Below are 21,596 nucleotides of genomic sequence, written 5' to 3' on the forward strand. Positions count from 1 at the left end.
CGGTTGGGGTTGGCATAGCTGACGACAAATCGATTCTTCCTCCCTCCCTTCTAACTCCACACACCAACCCACCGGAGAGCTTTTCTCGCCAAAGTGGCACTTTTTCGCAGCCCATTTTCTTTGCTGTTGGCACGGCCATTCACGGCAAAGATCCTCCTTGGTCCTTGGATGCTGCTGCTGAAAAGGGCTGGGGCAGAGCAACACATTGACAGCATATAGAACGGTTCATTTTCAACATCCTCTTTAATTACAGCACAAGTTTTTGGGGCGGACGTCGACGACGACGACGAAAAGGTTGAGTGGCTGGAAAGTGGCTGATGAAGCAATCGTTGTTGGAGACTTTTTTTTCGAAATGAAGAGAGAAAGACTTTTTGACACTTGGTTGAGCTTGAATGGACTGGCTGGCGGTTTTCAGAGGGGCTCAAGTGGAACGTAATTGGGAAAATTGTTATATTCATTTGAATGGAATTAAGAAAGTTGGCAACTTCTCTTTGGCTCTTTAAAGTATCTTAATGAGTCAAAGTCGACTCAGAGTCGCTAAAAAAGCAATAAAACATCAATGAATAATTGTTTTCAAACCTTTGTTCGCCTGCTCTTTGAGATGAAATAAAAAATTTAAAAAAAAACTAATTTTCCAATTATATTAAATTTAATATTTAAAAAGTTTTCTCAAACAATTGGTTTGTTCAGCTATTGTCCACGCTCCATACAAAATAGATTTGTTTTGTATGAAAATTATCCACGAGGGGGGCCCTTTTCAGAAATTTGAAAAAAGTGTCCACGTGGTTTATGGATGGCCTTCATACAAAATAGTGATAAAAATGTATGAAATTCTGCTTCTTTAGAAGGGATTTTCTGATTGATTTGGTGGCTTCGACATTATTGAAGATTTGGACTATTCGAAAAAAAAATGGTACACAAAAAAACAATCTATTCAACCTATCACTGTGAGTTCATTTCTAAAAATACGTATTTTTTTAATTAGCATAATTTTTGAACAAAAGAAAGACATCTTTTGAGCCATAGAGCGTGATGGTGTAAAATCTGGTTTAAGATTAATTTTTCAAGTAGTGTTTTTGGAAAATATCAAAAATCTGGACAAAAAATATAAAATTTTATTTTTATAAATGAAAATGTTTTTTTTTGTTTTATCAAATACTTATGGAAATAAATGCACCACAAAAATAATATGAAAAACTGACAAAATTTCCTATAATTTTCTTTCAGGAACTTTGTCGTGTAGTTCGGTTCTGAGTTACAGCCTCACAAATAATTTTAATCAATGAAAATGAATTTCTCATATAATTAGCCTGTAGCTTTCAACTTACGATATCTTGGAAACTATTGGTCCGAATTTCAATTTTAAAGATTGAAACTTTGGTAGAATTTTCTGATCTCTAAAAAAAACAAAAATATTCAAATCAAGCTTTATATCATTTTATATTTAAATCAACTTATGAAATATGTTTATTGAAAATATCAAAAAATTAGAAAAAAAACTCATGAAATCAACATTTCAATTAATTTTTTTTGGATTTTGGATTTTTGGCATGAGACAGTAGTAAAGTAAAATTATCAAGAAAGACTTTTTATTATTTTTTTATATATTTTGAACCAAGTTATGCTAAACATGATAATCAACAAAGGAAAATGAATTTTGAATTGCTTTCAGTAGTTAAGCAAAGGTTATGAAATTTTGAATTTAAGAAAATCAATGATTCTGTTTCCTGATTATTAGGGTCGATTTTGAATAATATTTGCAACGGATTTATAATAAAATTATAAATAATTCAGAGTAATTAGATAAATAATTCGATCAACTTTAAAGTTCTGGCCACCCTATCTTTTGTTATGGCCACTAACCTCCTTGATAGGGCCGAGGCAGTTAAGTCACTGAGTTAGTCTTTCAAAGGTCTCTGGTTCGATACCCGTTGTTGACACTTTTTTTTAAATAACCGATTTTCACTACAGTCCAGAAGATAGGTTATCAAAAGAAATGATTAACCCTCTACAACCCAGCTCCGCATCTAGGCGGGATTCAATCTAAGAAATCACCAAAAATCAAATGTTCAGCCAAACTTTGATTTTAAACAGCATTGGGAAGAAAAGCTCTTGAATATTAATAATATTGTCAGTTTGGAAATTAGACTTGTTTTATGTGCCTTTACCAATGTTTGAAAAAAGGTCATTTGTTCTGGGGCCAACTTTGGCTGTGGTTCTTACTAACATTTCCTCTATACTATGTGAAATTAGGTATGCAGTGGTTTTTGTATTGTACCCGACTATGCCTCTACGCTTTCTGTTACAATTTAAACGATAATGTTATCGTTCTATAGTAGAAAATGTAAAAAAAAAACAAGCAATAAATTGAAAAAGTGACTGTTAAAACATGAAAAAGCAAGAAAGGCAAAAGGTTATGATAACAAGTGGTAGAGAGAGCCAAATACTATCAGAAAAAAATACACTAAACAAGATAAATGCAAATTAAAGTACATAAAATGAAACAAGAAAAATATAAAACAAGAGAAGTAAAGTTTTTCGTAGAACAAAAGTTGCTCAAAATTACCTCCTGAACACGGGAAAAATAAAAATCTTCGGAAATTTAGCAGTAGAGGGTTAATGAAGCTTTATTTATTAAATATATTAAGGCTTGATCCATAAAGTACGTCACGCTATAATCAGCCAACATTTACCCCCCCTCCCCCCCTTTGTCATGCTTTTCCTATACTTATAACATGCAATGTCACACTTGCTCAGACGCCCCCCCCCCCCCCCCCCCTAGAGCGTGACATACTTTATGGATGACGCCTAAAGAGGAATTATGCAATTTTATAAATAGATTTTTTTTTTATCTTTTTGGATCCTAACTACAAATCTCCTCCAACCATCCAGATTAACATCTCCATCAGGTACATTTCAACCAAATGTGTTAAGGTGTCAAAACAGCACCGCAACCGCTTGATCGTTCTCAATACCTCCTTCTTCCACCTTCCCTTCATGTCATCCGAAGCTCCGTGTCGTCATCCCACAACACCCCCCACCTCCTAACCCGTGCAACACACATAATCCTTTAATGGAAGCCCAATCGGAACGAGTGGCAACACTTCTTTTTTTTCCTTCCACTTTGCCATTCCCGACACACCATAAATATTAATATATATGAGGCAGCCCAAGTCAGGGGGGAGCAAAGGCAAATGGCCCTGGTTGTATGTACGGCGCATTACCGGTACGTGTATTTGTAGGTGTGTGTGGGCAAGTTGCGCAGTAAAATTTGTTTCTTCGCACCCACTTTTGGGATTACCCGAATCGGGAAAATCCAAGAAAAAAAACGGCCAAACGCCACAGCATAAAAGTGCGACCACCGAGGTGCGAATGTGTTAGTTTGGTGAAATAAACATAAAATTAGGATTATGCTCGGCGGGGCTCGGCCGGCATATGCAAATGTTTGACCAGGTGGCAATCGTGAGGAAAGTAGCAGCAGCGGAGTCAAACATGAAGAAAGGTGTCAAAGTGGCGAAAGTGGTCCCGTCGGAGATGATGATGATGTTGGTTGATATTGATATCACATCTTGAAATTTTGAAAGTCCATATCAGTTACTTTTAATTGTTCGTCCATTTTTGTAAGAATTGTCCTCCATCCTTACTTTGCGTTATAATGGCCAATGTAAACAGTAGTTGGGCATGTACGTGTGACAAATCGACCTTGACTGAAATTTACTTGGGCAAGTTGTCGCATTTGCAGGGTGTGTCAAGCTAGCAGATCGCAACTTTCTTTGGTAGAGTGACAACATTGCACGGGGTTTTTACAGTTTTTGTTGAATATCTCAGAAACGGAATCGAATTTTGGGGATCTGCACAGGTCAAAAGGTGAGGTATTTTAAGCTGCACAAAATGGCGTCCTTAACTCAATTTGGCCCAAAATCAACGTGCGACAAGACAGAACGATCACGACCCTTTACTGTTCCCCCAAAGTTGACAGTCTCTAGCACCAATGTGCTACTTTTTAACGAGTTTCACCACGGTCACATTTCGAGTGTGTGCGGTTTTCTTCGGTTACTCAGCCCCACGTGATGAAACAGTGTCCTCCACTCAAAAAAATGTTATTCGAGCATCGACGCACCATGTTGCGGTCACACTGCCGCGACGTTCTGGACCGTGGTGGCCATGGCGCCACAGGCGGTCTCCGTTGGACACGAGGCACAAGATCTGTTTTTATCGAAATATGACTTTTTGGAGCATGCGATGGTTATCGGCAACGAAACTTATTCCTTTTAGAAGCAGCTAAACTCCAATAACTTTTCCTCGGGTGACAGTGGCCGCCAGTCACTGTGTGTGTGGAATATATCGGATGTCACCTGGCCACCACCAGCCGCCACACGTTTTGTGGTTTGGCCGTGTGGTCTCTGCTCCCGGGAAGAGTTCATAATTTCTGCTGTTTTACTGGACGATAATTTAATTGAGTGGATATTTTATTCGGAGTCGTGGCACACGACACAAGAGGAAGTGTCTTCTTCGGTTTTTTCGTTTTTTTTCTATGACAGCTTTTACGACGACGGTGATGATGAAGACTTGGAAGCATCAATTAAACCTGTCGATAATGGTCGCGGAAAATTATGAGCCCGGTTCAGGTTAGACCAGTGGAGTTGAGTCAATTAAGATGCGGCCGGCGACGTAATTAATCTCTGTGCGCTCCCCCATCGTGGACCACCGGGACAAGCCATGCAAGTACTTCTAGGTCTATAACGATGTCGTAATTTTTACGCACAGGACAGCTTTCGACAGGTCGAAGCGTTGACGTAATGGGTTTTGATGCGCGCGTTGTGTTGACTGACGTCTTGAACATCTTAAGGTGAAGCCGTTGATCATTTTTGAAGAAAATTGATCATCACTCTAAAATGCTCTGTATTGAATTCAATTTAACGAATTTCTGCACCAAAATGAATCAGCATGTTCCGGCAATCATTGAGTAATGACGATTTCCATAACTTTACAAGGAATGGGATAATCGTTATCAAAAAGAATCAGCATGTGTAGGACACTGTTCTAAACAACTTGTAGAAGGAATATTGTCAAAATATTGATAGGGACGCAAAATGTATATCTTTGAATGAAAAATCATAGCAATGATGGAAGTCTTCTCGTTAAACAAATTTAACAAAGCTTTAAGGAATTGTTGGGGCAATTACAGGCTTCTTGGTTTAATGTTTGTGGCTCTTATAATCAGAAGTTTTTGAATCACATCCAGGTTGGTCCCCTTCAAATTTGAACTTGGGAATTGAACAAAAATAATTAAACAAAAACGTACACACCAAATTATTTTTGCTGAAATTCAGTAAAGTTTTACTGAATTTTCATCTACTGAAATTTCAGTAAACGATTCAGTAATTTTGATTTTACTGAATTCTCAGTAAACTGATATTTGTCACTTTGACAGATGATTTACTGAAATTTCAGTAAAATGGTTGTCAAAACAACTGAAATGTCAGCAAAACAAACGTCAAATTATTTTGCTGAAAATTCAGTAATTTTCTTTTGGCAGTTTGACAGATCATTTGCTGAAGATTCAGCAATCATTGCTGGTATTTCATTAAAATTCTGTTATTCATTCATTTATTTCATCAATCGTCCAAACCTAAAAAACAGGTGGTTAGCATCGAGGCATTTGTTATTAACATTTTTCTTACCTTTGTTTCTAAAGATCACAATACAAAAACACATTTGAAAGAGAATTTTTTCTCGGCAGCATCCAAACATTAAGTCAGAAGTGACGTTTCAGTTTGACAGATAGCCAGTTACTGATTTTTCAGTAATGTTTTTGTTTATTACCGAATTTCTTTTACTGAATCGCATTCAGTTATTTATTTTACTGAAATTGCAACCCAAAATTTGCTGTATACTTAAATCACCTTTAGATGGTTGGTGCCTTCCTCTCATTTATAGTGATTCTAATCTCCCTAAAGTGTCCACATGGTTTATTGATCTCCCCTAACGTGATCGCAGCATCTAAGAGGTTCTAATAAAAATAAGTGATGAGTAGGGTGACAAGAAAATTTAAAATTTTGGAAAATCTTAAGAGATAACCCCTGGCTCGATTCTTTAGGCAATAAAAAGTAACTGTGCCAGGCTTAGCCAAATCGGTTAAGGTTAAGGGGTCGCTTTTTATCGTTGAAGTTTATATGGGGAAAATCGCAAAAATATATGGGAAAAAACATCGCTTCAGGATTATGGCAGCAGGTGGCGCAGTTCTCGCCCAAAATTGTTCATGTGAGAGATTCTTGAAGGAAATTTAATTTCCTACACAGAAAAAAATATACCTGTAAATCTACATTAATTACCATGTACCAAAAGGTATCAAAAGGTTATTTAAATTAGGTTCATTGGAAATTTACATTAGAATCATTGGCAATTTACATTAGTTTTGGAAATTTACATTAGTTTTGGAAATTTACATTAGTTCAAATCAACTAATTCTGATTGGCCAATGGAAATGAGAAGCTGGACTTGGATTGCAGTAGGAAAAGGGTCTGGCCTACACAGAAAAAAATAATCCTGTAAATTTACATTATTTATCATGTACCAAAAGGTATCATGATAAATGATGTATATTTACATTAGGTTTATTGGAAATTTACATTTGATTCATTGGAAATTTACATTAGTTTTGAAAATTTACATTAGTTTTGGAATTTACATTAGTTTTGGAATTTACATTAGTTCAAATCAACTAATTCTGATTGGCCAATGGAAATGAGAAGCTGGACTTGGATTGCAGTAGGAACAGGGTGTGGCCTATGTTCTATTTTAAAATGATTAAAGCGGGCAGCAAAAGGAAATTCTGATTATAAAAAGTTGTTTCACAAATAGGAATCGAACGGACGACGGGTAGGATGTTCGGTGTTACTGCTGCTACCCGCTGCCGACTGAGCCAGCTTCGCATTTTACGAACGGCTTAAGCATCAACTTCCTCAGGTCGAGGCTCAGGCAGTGGGCCAGCGAAATATGAGAGCGATAGAAAGAGAACCAAATATAACTATTTTTAGTTCGGGTAGTTTTGAAGTCAACATTTGGCAGAAATACATTGGATATATGATTTACATTAAATAGGAATTTACAGGAAGCTGAACACGGGTAGAAATTCATCAGATTTGAGTTTCCATGTTCAACGTTTCCATTAGATTCATGATTTACATTAGATTTAGATTTACATTGAAGTAATTTCCATGACTTTTTAATCTTTACATCTTATTTCAACATTACATTGAGTGAGTTTACATAAGAAACAGTAATTACGTGCTGTGTAAATTTACATATTTTTTTCTGTGTACAACTTTGTCGAAGGGTGCAAGAATATCCGAGTTGCATTTAGAATAATTTTTAAGCATTTTTGGGTTGATTTGAAAATCTTTTGAATTTTTGAAAATTTTCGAGTTTTATTATCGCAAAAAGTTTTTTTTTGCTAAAATTTTTGTTTTCGTCAAATCTTACATTTTTTGCAAACTAATGATTCCAAAACAACTGAACTAGTGTAAAATGCATTTAAAACATATATTTTTTTTATTTATTTAATCCCAACCCCCCCTCGACCCCAGCCAGTGCCAAGGGACAAAAACTTTTAAAAATATTTGCATAAGCCTACTGATTACTCAATGAGTTCTGCGTATTAAAGTTGCCAGAAAAATGTATTTAATAATTAAAAAAAGGTTAGAAGTAACATCCTACACACAGGCACCGCAATCAATTTTGAATGTTTCTAAGAAAATTAATGCATTTCAAGCATAACAATATAATTAGGCCAATGTGGATTTGTAATCACATAGTTTTACTTGATTTGGTTGCAGTTCGGTAATTAATGTTGGTCATTTAACTTCGATCATTTCCAAACTTTTTGAAAAGGCGTGAATTGTCATAAACCTTAAAATCATTACATTTCAACGCAATCCTGTTATATTTTTGCACGTGGCTTGTTGACGTTCCGTGAAAAACTTGTTTTAATGTTTGACCTTGAACAAAAACAAAACAAGAGCACGCAATGTACACAATAACAAAAACAGTTTGCTTGGTTGACAGATCTATCGTTGTTTCAAAATGTGGTTGAGTTACAATCAAAAATGTATACAGTAGTCGGGGTTTCACATGTGACAAAAAGTACTCTGACTAAATTCCCTTTGGCCAGTTGTCCCACTTGTAAGGTGCGACAAGATAAATTAATTAAATTAATTACAGATAAGCGGCATAGATTTCGGACTGTTCAATTAAAAAGGTCTACAACAACTACATTAACTTTATTTTTATTGCGATTCCGGCGTCCTGTTGATCCATTTGGTGAGCTTTTTTGTGATTATAGCGAATCCAACTACCACTGCTAGTACGACGGGCAAAATTAGCAGTCGTTTCATCGAGTTTTTGGACTCGTGCACCTGAAATGGTTTGATATCTTCCAAACGAACTCCTTTGAATGTACTTGCTCGTAATCTCGTTTCTCGAACATCATATCTCTCCTGAATGTACATTGAACTGCAATATTTTGATTGAGTGACTAAGTAATCACCGTAAAGCGCTGAGCAAAACATCCCCTCCCGTAAATGTACTTCTGTTTGCTGGACTTCAGCAAACGGTAAAAATGATCCATTATTACACATAAATAACGTCTTATCTTTTTCGTTGATGCTGATTATGCCTTTTTCAGATTGTTCAGACTTTTCATGTCTCAAAACTACAGTTTGAAGCCCTTCAATCGTATCAGTTGCCATTTTGTACTCAACGCAAGTTGACGGTTTGAATCCTGGCGTGCACTTGAAAAACAAAAAGCCACTGTGGATACTGTTCCAGACAAAATTGACCACGGAATTTTGAAATGCTGATCCTCGGGTTTGCTTAAACTTAAACGCAACTGTATCGTTGATTTTACGACAGAAATTTGCGTATTCTTTTGGATTACACTCTTGCAATATCTTGGAACTATTTGAAGTTACGTAGAGTGCCCCTAAGATTTGAAATTCTAGCAGAAAAATGATTTCTGAAATTTTCATGATTATTTCCACCGAGCGTTGTCTATTGGCCAAAACATTCATACTGGAAGAGTATTCAGCAAACTGCTGCCCATTTCTAGACGGTACTAATCAGGACCACTTATGACTTCAGACTGTATTCTCAGCTAAAAGTCTACTCGTGCTTGGAAAGTTTTTCGATGTTGTCATCATTGTTCAATAAAAGGTGCCGCAACTTAGGTGTCAGTCACGTTCTACTCACTAAAAAATCTGAGAAAAATACAAATCTCTAAATGTGAGGATCAGACATGGCCAAATCTTGTTGAATGATAATGGTTCGTCCTAATCAGCAAAATCGTTGTTTTTTTGCATTTAGTTTTTTTTTAAGGAAATAAATACACTCAAAATTCGTAAATCAGTGTTTCCATTGAATTCTTTAAACATAATCATTAAATTAAAAACCTTGTTCTGTTTTAAAAAATAGTGAATTTTATACAAATTACCAATAATATTTTTCCCTGCAAGTTTTCATACAATTTTGAGGGTCAAATAGATTCATAAAATATAGTTCTTGAAAAATACTTTTCTGATGGATTTGATGGATGGATTTCGACAGATAAAAATCTTGTTATTAATGATAAATATTTATCACTTGAAATTCATTCCCAAACCAAATCGATATGATATTTCTTGCTTTTAAAAAATAATTTCAAAATTTGAAAATAAAGCCAAAATTTCTAAAGGCCAGAAACAATTACATAATTCGGAAACGTAATGTAGAATTTAAAAATAGTTTAAAGAAAACTAAAAAAAGAGAAAAAAAAAAAAAAAGTTTCATTTATAAACATTTAAAATTGAACCAATTAATTCCAAAATGTCGTCATATGAATAATTAGAAACACTAAGAAAAACTAATTTTTCACAACATTAAACTTTGAGAGGTTGTTCTAAGAGAGCACTTGTCCGATAAACAAAGTCTTTATAATAAAGTCTCTAAATTTCATGATGGTGAAAAAAGTTGAATTATTTTTTCAATGTGAGTTTTTTTTTTTTTTTATTCCTGAACTGTTCTCACCATCATTTTTTTCAGGATTTTTACGTTCTATATTGATCTGTAGCTCATTCATTCATTCGAATTTTTTTTTTTGGATTCTACATAGTATTGCATGTTTAGCCCTTTTGAAATATTAGTTTTGATTCCATATTTCATGATTGCGAAATAAAAAAACTCAAATTTTTTTTTTAAATGAGTGTTTTTTTTATTCTTTAACTTTTTCGCATTATTATTATTTTGAGGATTTTTACGTTTTCTTATAATTTGTAGCTAATAACTGTAAAAAAATAAAAATTTATGAAATTTTACAACTTTTTTTTTTTTTTTTTTTCAAAAAAAAATATTTTGAAAATTTTGAATTTTGGAGACTAAAATTTCAAATTGGATTAGTATTGAACTTTGAAATATTAGTCTTGATTCCAAAATTTTCAAGATATTTTTTTTTCAAAAAGTTTATAAATTAAACGAATGTTAAACTTATTAACATTGTAAATTGAACCATTAGTTGCTGAGATATTGGCATTAGAAAATGAGGAAATGTTTGAATGAGACTTTAACAACTCCAATTTTCCTGTTTCTTTTATTCGCTGAATTTCAGCAACCAAAGGTCCAATTTGGCCATACTTGGCTAAAAAAAGTTGTGGTTTTGTGTGCCCTAAAACATAATAAAAAAATCAATTATTTAAAAAGACGGACTTTGCCGAAAATATTGATATTTAGTGAAATAAAGTAAATTGGACAACTACCAAAATTGTATGGAGGCTTATATGGGTGAACCAATGGCACAAAATGACTTCTTTGGTCATAGGGAAGGCGCCCATAAAGTTATAACTAAATACAATTCATTGCCTAATTTGGTGGAGAATTGATCACATCTGCTTATGAAATATGTTTTTTTTTTTTTTTTTTTTCGGAAAGTTCATCAAATTTTGATCAAATTTCATAATTTCCAATTTTCTGGTAAAAAAAATCCTGAAACTGTGAACATCGAGTGACGATATTAAGCTTTCGTCTAAGACGACCTCCCTCCATTGGAGTTGCTCTATGCAGACGTGCATCCGCTCTAACTCCTGTTTTCTACACATTATTTAAGCTAAAACCAAGACGTTTTTAACAGTGTCTTGCGAACCTTCGTGGTGAACGGACACTAGAGCTGCGGTATTTTTTACTACCTAAGTTCAGAGTTATTTCAAACAAAATTCACAGTCTTTTTAAAGACTACCTGAGTTACTTTCCAAAATTCTAAACAGTCTTTTCAAGACTAACCCCACCTGAAATTTTGTTGTATTTTACAAACGAAGCCATCTTTTTAAGAGAACTCTGCTTGCAAAATGCGTCAAAACAAAGGTAAACGCAAATCTTCTGAAGATTTGATCGTTACGTCGGTGAAGCGTTTGAACGCTAAATCGGCTAACGGAAACAGAAAAAGAAAACAGCCTCTTCTGAGGTCTGATTCTGATTCTGAAAGTGAGGTCAATCCTCCAATTCCATTGGCAAACAGTTTCGGTGTTTTATCCGAAACTGTTGACAAGGATCCTTCTCCTCGTACTGAGCCTTCTGCCGTCGAGAAACGAGTAAAGGCTCCGCCAATTGTAGTGACTTCCGTCTCCGATTTGGCCAGCTTTCGAACGCAACTGAAGAATTGCAAGGAAACTTGCAATTTGAAGGTTTCGTTCCAGCTTGGTCGAAGAGGAGAATGTCGCTTGTTGACGGAATCTTTACAAGATCACCAAACTTTTGTTGGTTATTTGAAAAACCACAAACACAATTTCTACACGTATGAGACCAAGAATGCTCGTCCATTCAAGGCGGTCCTGAAAGGTCTCTCCAACGACTTGTCGGTGGATGAGATCAAAAACGAACTTAAGGTGTTACTTGGCTTTGCCCCATCCCAAGTAATACCAATGAAGAAAAAATCAAACGGGAATATTTCTCGCTTTGGTTTGACTTCACAATTTTATCTGATTCATTTCAACAGAAATGAAATCAACAATTTGAAACTTTTGGACAAAGTTCAGTTTTTGTTCCATGTACGGGTAAAGTGGGAGCATTTTAAGAAACATGGCGGTAATGGCCAGAATCTGACCCAGTGCCGGCGTTGCCAGGCATTCGGTCACGGTACTGATCATTGCGCCATGGTTCCAAAATGCATGGTTTGCGGGGATTCTTCTCACGACAAGGACAATTGTCCCGTGAAAGAAGTCACCCAATTTAAATGTGCAAATTGTGGTGGAAATCACAAATCAAATTTCTGGGATTGCCCCATCAGAAAAAAGGTTTTGGATTCTCGTGCTAAGCATCAGCCGAAATCCAAACCGAAATTTTCTCAATGTCAGGTTGTACCTGCATCTTTAAATCAAACGTTCGTGCTGTCTCACTCGAACAATGCTAGAAATACCCCTACCGTGGAAAAGTTAGGTAACACTAATGGTATTTCTTATGCCAACGTCGTTTCGGGTTCGGGTTCATCCACGAATTTTAAATCCTCTACCAATATTCCTGAAATTGGGCAGGTACCTCAAATTTCATTTGAAAATTTTTCTGCTGGCAACGCTTTGGGATCTTCTGATCTCGGCGATGTTACGTTTGAAAAAATGACTTTTTTGCAAAACTCACTGTTTGGTTTGATTCAAACAATGAGTAATGCTACATCCATGATGGAAGCAATCCAGATTGGATTAAAATTTGCGAATGATGTTGTTCTTACCCTGAAGTTTAATCATGGATCTAAGTAATTCCATCAATATTATGAATTTTAATGCTCGCTCTTTAAAAGCGAAAGAAAATGAATTTTTCAACTTTTTACGAGTTCATAACGTGCATGTTGCTGTTATAACCGAAACATTTTTAAAAACTGGCACTTATTTGAAAAGTGATCCAGATTATAAAGTTATAACCAATAACAGAATGAATCGAAATGGCGGTGGAGTTGCAATAGTTATCCACCGTAGTATAACTTATAGCACGTTACGTGACTTTAAGTTTAAAGTTATTGAAAGTTTGGGCATTGAACTTGAAACTTCTTTTGGGAAAATTATGATTGCAGCTGCATATTTGCCTTTCCAATGCACTGGGGAAAATAAAAATTATTTCAAAGGGGATTTGAATAAACTTACTCGGCATAGATCTCGATTTTTGATCATCGGTGATTTTAATGCCAAACACCAATCTTGGAATAATTCAAAAGTAAATTCCAATGGTAAAATTCTATTCAGAGATTGCACTTCTGGTCTTTATTCGGTTTTATACCCGAATGGGCCAACTTGCTTTTCTTCTGTTAGAAATCCATCAACAATTGATTTGGTTTTGACAAATCAAAGTCAGTATTGTGGTCCTTTAGTGACTCATGCTGATTTTGATTCTGATCATCTTCCAGTAACTTTTTCACTTTCTCATGAAGCAGTTATCAGACCCAATAGTTCTGTGTTTAATTACCACAAAGCTAATTGGGACAGGTATCAGCATCATATTGAGAATAATTTAAATCATGATTTTGTTTTAGAAACCAAAGCTGATATTGATTCAGCCTTGGAATCTTTAACTAATGCAATTTTGGATGCTAGGAATATTGCTATTCCTAAAGTCCAAGTCAAATTTGATTCTCCCATTATTGATGACGATCTTCAGCTTCTGATTCGTCTGAAAAATGTTCGCCGAAGACAGTATCAACGTTCTCGTGATCCTGCACTGAAGCGAATTCAAAAAGATTTGCAAAAGGTTATTGACCACAGATTCACTCTCCTGCGAAATGAAAAGTTCGCAAGAGATGTCGAACAAATTAAACCTTATTCCAAACCTTTTTGGAAACTTTCAAAGGTTCTTAAGAAACCTCAAAAACCAATCCCTTCTTTAAAAGATGGTGATAATATTCTATTAACTAATGGGGAGAAAGCTCAAAAACTTGCTCAGCAGTTTGAGAGTGCTCATAATTTCAACTTAAATGTTTTGAGTCCTATTGAAGATCAAATTTCAATAGAATTTCAGAATATTGCTGAACAAGAATTTTCATCAGATGAAGTTTTTAATACGGATCTGAATGAAATAAAATCTATTATCAAAAAATTTAAAAATATGAAAGCCCCTGGTGAGGATGGCATTTTTTACATTTTAATTAAAAAATTACCTGAAGCAACTTTAAGTAGCTTGGTCAAAATTTGCAACAAATGTTTTGATTTGGCATATTTTCCCAGTAGTTGGAAAAATGCTAAAGTAGTTCCGATTTTGAAACCGGATAAAAATCCTGCTGAAGCCTCAAGCTATCGGCCCATTAGTTTGCTTTCATCTATCAGTAAATTATTCGAAAGAATAATTCTTAATAGAATGATGACGCACATTAATGAAAATTCAATTTTCGCTGATGAGCAGTTTGGATTTCGCCTTGGGCATTCAACTACTCATCAGTTGTTGAGAGTTTCAAATTTGATTCGAAGCAACAAATCTAAGGGCTATTCTACTGGCGCTGCTCTTCTAGACATAGAAAAAGCATTTGACAGTGTTTGGCATAAAGGTTTGATTGCGAAATTAAAAAGGTTTAATTTTCCGATTTATATCGTGAAAATTATCCAAAATTATTTGACGGATCGTACTCTGCAGGTATGTTATCAGAATAGCAAATCTGATCAACTACCTGTACGTGCCAGCGTCCCTCAAGGAAGCATTTTGGGTCCAATTTTATACAATATTTTTACTTCTGACTTGCCTGATTTGCCCCCAGGATGTCAGAAATCACTTTTTGCTGATGATACAAGCATCTCCGCCAAAGGTAGAAGCCTTCGTGTCATCACAAGAAGATTACAAAAAAGCTTGGATATTTTCAATTCTTATTTGAAAGAATGGAAAATTACTCCAAATGCTGCAAAAACTCAACTTATTATTTTCCCTCATAAACCAAGGGCTGATTTTCTTAAACCAAAAAGTCATCACATTATAAAGATGAATGAGGTAAATTTAAAGTGGGAGGATAAAGTGAAATATCTTGGACTTGCTTTTGACAAAAACCTTACTTACAAGGATCACATTGAAAGTATCCAGGTTAAATGTAACAAATATATTAAATGTTTGTATCCACTTATAAACAGGAATTCTAGACTTTGTCTCAAGAATAAACTGTTAATTTATAAACAAATTTTCAGACCTGCCATGCTTTATGCTGTGCCGATCTGGACAAGCTGTTGCTTAACCAGGAAGAAAAAACTTCAGAGAATTCAGAACAAAATTCTGAAAATGATTCTGAAACTTCCTCCCTGGTTCAGCACCAGTGAACTTCATCAATTAGCCGAAGTTGACACTTTGGATGTTATGTCCAATAAGATAATTGATGCATTTCGACAAAAATCATTGCAGTCTTCAGCTGCATTGATCCGCTCTTTATATAGTTTATAAGTTAGTTTTAAGGTATCCCTTTTCCCTTTTGTACATGTAGGACCTCCTACATTTGAAATCACTGAATAGCGAAAGCTACAATATTTCATGAATAAATGAAAATTGCTAGTATTTAAAAATTGAGGTGAAAAGTCATCGATTGTGATTGGACACTCAATAATATTTTAACTGAATGAATGTACGTGGAAGAGAAAATCTGTATAAATATAAATTAAAAAAAAAAAAAAAGACGTTTTTAACTGGCGACAAGCATAACATTACTTTAACGTAAATGCCAACTAGAACAAGCTGAATGCCGTTAAGAAGAGCTCTTAGTGCCGATGCATGTCTGGCTCTATGGTCACATGATTGATGGCCGTCTGCCTCCGAATCGACCACCCCAGGCGCCACAAGTTACGATTATTGCGACGTTATGGAAATCGGTTCTTGAGTTAGCGAAGGAATGAGTTATTAAAATATTGTTTTCCTTGATTAGCATCCAAATGGAGAAAAGTATCGCACTTCATTAGAAAGGGCAGGAAAGGGATGATTGACCACCTTTGAGATTATTTATTGTTTTTTTTTTTGTTTTGGGAGTGGAAAGCAATATTTGGTCACGGAATGTTCTCAGACAGTTGATCAACAGTTGTTTGAGCATGAAACTTAGTTCAATATCAAAGAAACCAACTTCTTCAATACGTACACTTACTTGGCCGTTCTTGTCCATCTCGTTGTTGGTGAGTTTGACCTTCTCGAACGAGATGACCTGTTTGCGGAGGGCGTCCGCCCCGAGCGGCGTGTCCGGGTGGGCGTACAGCCGGCCCGGTGGGGGTGGGTCCGCCTTGCCGGCGACCAGCCACGAGGACCGGTGGTACGCGTACCGGTAGCGCCGGTTGTCCATCGGAACGACGTCCAGCAGGACCACGTACCGGTCGGCGGCCGTTACGGGCCGGATTGGCCCCGAGAAGGACACCCGCACCGTGGGGAACATCCGGCTGGAATAAGAATAAAAAGGTTGATTCAATAATTGTTTTGAAAATAACTCATTTTGTAACTTTACTGAATTGAAAGTGAACAGAATTCACAACTACGTCATATTCCTTATAACGTCTGCGTCTACCAGCGAAAACAATCATAATTTTCCAAATTAATGATGCTTGAAAACATCGTCGGAGGCCACCCGTTTTTTTCATCTTTTTTTTCCATTAGCCCTTCCAGTTGCTGTTGTACAACTGTTTAACGATGAACAAATCGGCGACAGGCCACCACTGCTGACCGAATTGCGCCCTTAAACCAACGAGTATATGTAAAGAGCGAACAACATATTACGCGACTCGAATCGCTCTCCAGTGTTCAATTTCAATTTCAACGCGTCATTATGGAAACGCCATCATTGATGAGGATGGAAAAAAAGTGTGGAAAATTTGAACGAGGACACAGTTTGAAATACTTCCAGATCAGCAGGTCGAGCTGCTTTGAGTACAGAAATGCGATTTTTTCACCGTGTAAAAGCTTCAGTTACAGTCAGTTACTGGTAATTGGGCAGCTTGGGCGAGTCACACCGGAACTGCCGATCGTTCGTCACTTTTGAACGACTCTGATTGAAACAAAGTACATCCGTCGTGGCATTTCGTTTTTTTCCAGGTCTTTGGGTAATAAATTTCCCGTTCCGAGAAGTGGGTTATTGGGGACATGGCGTAATGAAGCGTTCAGCTTCCTAATAACTGCTTGATTAGTGGAACCAACGAGCAGAAGTGGCAGTTGCTTCGAGGCTGTCTAAACTCTTGTTCAAAATTTGTTCCTGAATAACCTCCCACGTTTAGCAGCCATCCTCAACCCTAATCGAGCTCAGATCCAGATCTTCAATCAATTCCGATGCAAATTACTAGCGCTAACTATGTGCTGAATAGGGTCCGATTCACCGAAGCAGGTCCTACCTGGGAGCAGTTGTTTGGTTCGAGGAAATTCACAATTTCAGCACCTATTCAACGGAATCGTGTGCGGAGCAAGGAACTGTGAAGAAGAAGAGGGTCCCACTAAAACCTCGGACTAAAGTTATGCTCATTCAAGAAACGAATCGGAAGAAAAAAAGAGGCAAAACCAACCTTTCATGGTGCAAAGCTACAAGGGATGGAATTAGCTTATCTTATCCCTTGGTTGGCCGTTTACTCGAATCGTTCGAATTTACACGGGTAAAACACGCTCCGGAACCAGTTTTTTTCCTTCCAATATTGCTGCCGCAGGGTGGTGCTGTCCAACATGTTTTGTAAGTTTGCGATCAATTATGTTTCCTCGCTGTTGTAAACGGAGCATATTTTGAATGGTTTCGATGGTGTTTTACTTCTATTTAAACAAATTGTTCAATTAAAAGGAGGTTAAATTGAATTACAGATAAGGAGCTAATTTTTTTACAATATTAAAATATGACTGCGCTGAAAAGATAGAACAACAAGATTGTCAAAACTTGATCAAGGGCGTACAGGTAAGAGTCGTTGGCCAATGGCCACCAGCGGCGCTCGCCATGTCAGTTTGTAAATCTCGGAGGTCAGGACAGGAATGTTAGTAACGCGTTTTGCTACTAGGGCAGCTTCTTTACTGTATGCTTATACTACCAGGAGTTTTTTTTTTATTAGGATGGGGTATTTGATCAGAACTTGTAAAAGAAGATGGTAATGTGACCCAAAATTGAATGTTATAAGTTATTAAACAATGTAAACCATTGTTATCAGAAATTGGTTTATTTTTAATCTTTATCTTTAAAGTATGTTTCTTAAAATCATTGTGATGTTAATATGTTCGTTTTATTTTAAATATTCTTTAGTGGACCAGTAGGATGACAATATAAAAAACAACATCAGGGATACATTCTGACTCGATTCCTTAGACAAACATATTTTTTTCATTTTTGAGCCAAATCGGTTGGATTCAAAGCAGATGAAAAAAAATCTTTTCTTACAAAAGCATCCCTTTTTTAAATCGCTAATAACTCCTCAGGAGTAACGCAAATCGTTTTGCAGCCTTGGACAAAGTTGTTTGTCATAAAATTTTACATTAGCCACCTTTTGGTGGAACTTTGAATTTTATGCTTCAGCCCATTTATTTTTTATTTTTATTTAATCCATACAAATTTCAACGATAAATAGCGACCCTATAACCTTAACCGGTTTGGTTCAAAATTGGCACAGTTACTTATGTTTACCTAATGAATTGAGCCAGGAGGTATCTCTTAATATTTCCCAAATATTCAATTTTTCTTGTCACCCTTGTGGACCAGTCAAGGCATCCTTAAAATAAAATAATAACTTATGAAGCCTTGTTAAAAAATCTCAAAAATACAGAATTTTAGAAAAGAAACTAGAAACATTATACAAGTTGCAAACTATGTACTCAACAGTTTATATATAAAGTCATAAAAAAGTTAGTTCAACATGAAAATTGCAAATTTTTGGTTTAAAAAAACAATTTTAATAATTTTAAGAAAACTGTGAATTTGTCGAATAAATAATACCCATTCTGAAATAAAGTTTAAATAAATTCAAGGAAGCAGTATTTTTTACGAAAAATATATTTTGAAAAATTAAAACTAGCGATTAAAATTCCAAAATGCCTTATAACCCATCTCAAAGCATCCAATTTCCCGGGGCATGAAAAATCTTGGAAAACGGTTTTATTAACAAATTCCCCAGGAAATCCAGGCTCCATGCAATTTTGAGGGCGGGTCATATAAAACGGGTATGTGAATATTCGAAAATCTATATCTTAAAACGGTAAGTAAAAGGAAAACAAAATTTCTGAAATTAATTAGACTTTTTATCACTTAAAGTAGAAATCCAAAAATGCGTATTTTATCATTTTTGAAGTTGTTTGATATGTTTTAGAGGACAAAAAAAGGCATTTTGGTTTTGCCAATATTTTGGAATTATGAAATAATGTATTTTTTTATGAAAAAATAAAATTAAATAAAGTTAAAAAAATAAAACATTTAATATTTTTAGGTGAACTGTTTCGAAAAATAATCTTGCTTTTTAAAATTTTAAAATACTAGATAAAGAAAAGCACCATTGCAATTTTATTTTAGACCATCTGGGAAACATGATGAAGAAGGTGGCATCTAATAAGCCTTCTTTTTTCCATTGCGATAACTCGAAAACTATTGGCTCAATTTTCAATGTTAGAAATAAAACTTTTGTTATTTTTTTTATTTCGATATTTTAAAACTCATTCCAACATTTAAAAATGTCAAAAATAAATGTTTTTTCTTTGCATTTTCAAAAAAGTTAAAAAGATAAGGCTGGTACAAATTTTTTAAAAGTTTTAATCTCCTTTCAATGCCCAGGGGCCTTCAAAGTTAGCCCGAAAATCAAAGGGCAAAAACACATTTTTTTCAAAAAAAACTTCAAAATTTCAATGGAAATTTAAGAGAAATCAGCTGAAATCAATTTAAAATGCATTCCACTGCTTTAGAATCATTTTTAGCATGTTTGGGATGATTTTAAAATCTTTTGAATTTATAAAAAATTTCTTGTTTATTATCGCAAAAAGTTTTTTTTGCTAACATTTCTGTTTTCGTCAAATTTTACATTTTTCGAAAACTCTTGATTGCAAAACAACTGTACTATTGTAAAATGCATTTTATAACACTTTTTTCCATGCAAATGTTGAAACTATGGCTTGTTATTTTAAAATTTATAAAAAAAAATTTAACAAAAAACAAAATAACATTAAAAAAATTAATATATTTTAAAGTAGACAAAAAATCAGTTTTTCCTTTTTTTTTCATTAAATGTTTAAGAGGCATAAATGAATTTTGAAACCCTTGCGAAATTCATTTTTAAAAAATAACACAATTGCATTAGGCATTTGAAAAAAAGTTAATATGGTGGAAAATTAAACATGTCGAGAAAAATGTATGAATAATTTGCAATTGTTCAATAATAAATGGCTACAAGTTGCATAGTTTTCGGTTCAGCCACAAAAAAGTTTGTTATAATAGTAAAAAATAGTAGTAAAAAATTCTGGATTTAAAAAAATTGTCGTAAAACTCATTTTATGAATCCACTTATTTTAAAATAAACTACCAGGTTCAGGTTTTGACCAAATGTCACAAAGTTGTTACTTTGATCAGTTGAAATATTTTTTTTTAGTATGTTTATAAGGGATTTAAGAAAATCCGCCAAATAATTGAAAAAAAAATCAAAATATATGAAGTTTTAAGAATTATTGAGCCAACAAATTATTCAAAATGGCATCATGAATTGAACAAATTTCAATTTAATAAGTAACAATCTGTTATGCATTGGAAATAAAAATATTTATTTTTGAGTATTCGAAACACAATTTTTCAATCTTAAAATAAACAGTTTTTTAATTATATTTAATAATAATTAGTAAACTTCACTTCAGCATCTTCCTCACATATCAAATTTCAAAATCGTTGACATTTTATTTGTAAGGATTTTTACTTTTAATTTTACTTAGCATCTATCTTTTTTTTTAAATATATGTAACTTGAAAAAAATTCTAAAAATATCCACGAAGTATTGATTCAACCATTCTACAATCTTTCTTTCTACGAGTCGATCAAACATTCAACAGTTTTGACAAACCAACTTCAGCCTTTAATGACTCAATTCAGAATGTCACTAAAAGTGGGCAACAAGTAGTGAGGCAACAGTTATCCTAATCCTCGTCAATCGCCCAAGGGAACTTCCCCGTAGTAAATCAAGTACCATTAAAGAAAACCACACTTCCTGCACTTGAAACACAATCTAAGTGATTCTTTTTCTTTCTTTTTCTCTTGCCAGAAAAAAATAGTCCGGGAAAAAGAAAATAAATTGGACCCAATTAGACTCTGATTGAAATGTTTCACAATGTCCGGGGCGCCCTCCCCCTTCATTTGTGATGACTGCTCGTCCAGTTAGTCAGTCATTCGAGTTGAACACTCTTAAAGAGCGGCGATTTGAGGGTGGTACCATGCATTCATAAATTTCAATCGGTAGCCCGCCGGGAAGTGCACGATTGGACAAAGAAGTGGCTCAAGCAACAAAAAAAGTGTTCAAGTGTTGTAACAAAAAACATGAAATCATCGCACAACAAGACTGACTCTGAAACGAGATCAATAATTTATTGTAATAACTGTCATTAAACTATTCATTTAAGTAGATGACTGTTTGCATAAAGATGTGTGTATGTGT

At 34.8% G+C, this 21,596-nt stretch overlaps 1 protein-coding gene across 4 annotated transcripts in view; it reads right to left on the reverse strand.

Annotated features, from left to right (window-relative positions):
• LOC120428941 (T-box protein H15-like) overlaps positions 1–21,596 on the reverse strand; it is an 84,667-nt gene that overhangs the window by 12,381 nt on the left and 50,690 nt on the right. For 2 of the 4 annotated variants that reach the window (XM_052708194.1, XM_052708196.1), the window contains exon 4: positions 16,112–16,397. In XM_052708194.1, coding sequence (XP_052564154.1) covers positions 16,112–16,397 — 286 coding nt within the window. Of the gene's footprint in view, positions 1–16,105; positions 16,398–21,596 lie in introns of all 4 variants that reach the window. The other 2 variants (XM_052708195.1, XM_052708193.1) reach the window with 1 other exon arrangement.

Source organism: Culex pipiens, chromosome 2, assembly GCF_016801865.2.
Source record: "Culex pipiens pallens isolate TS chromosome 2, TS_CPP_V2, whole genome shotgun sequence".
Lineage (NCBI taxonomy): Eukaryota > Metazoa > Arthropoda > Insecta > Diptera > Culicidae > Culex > Culex pipiens.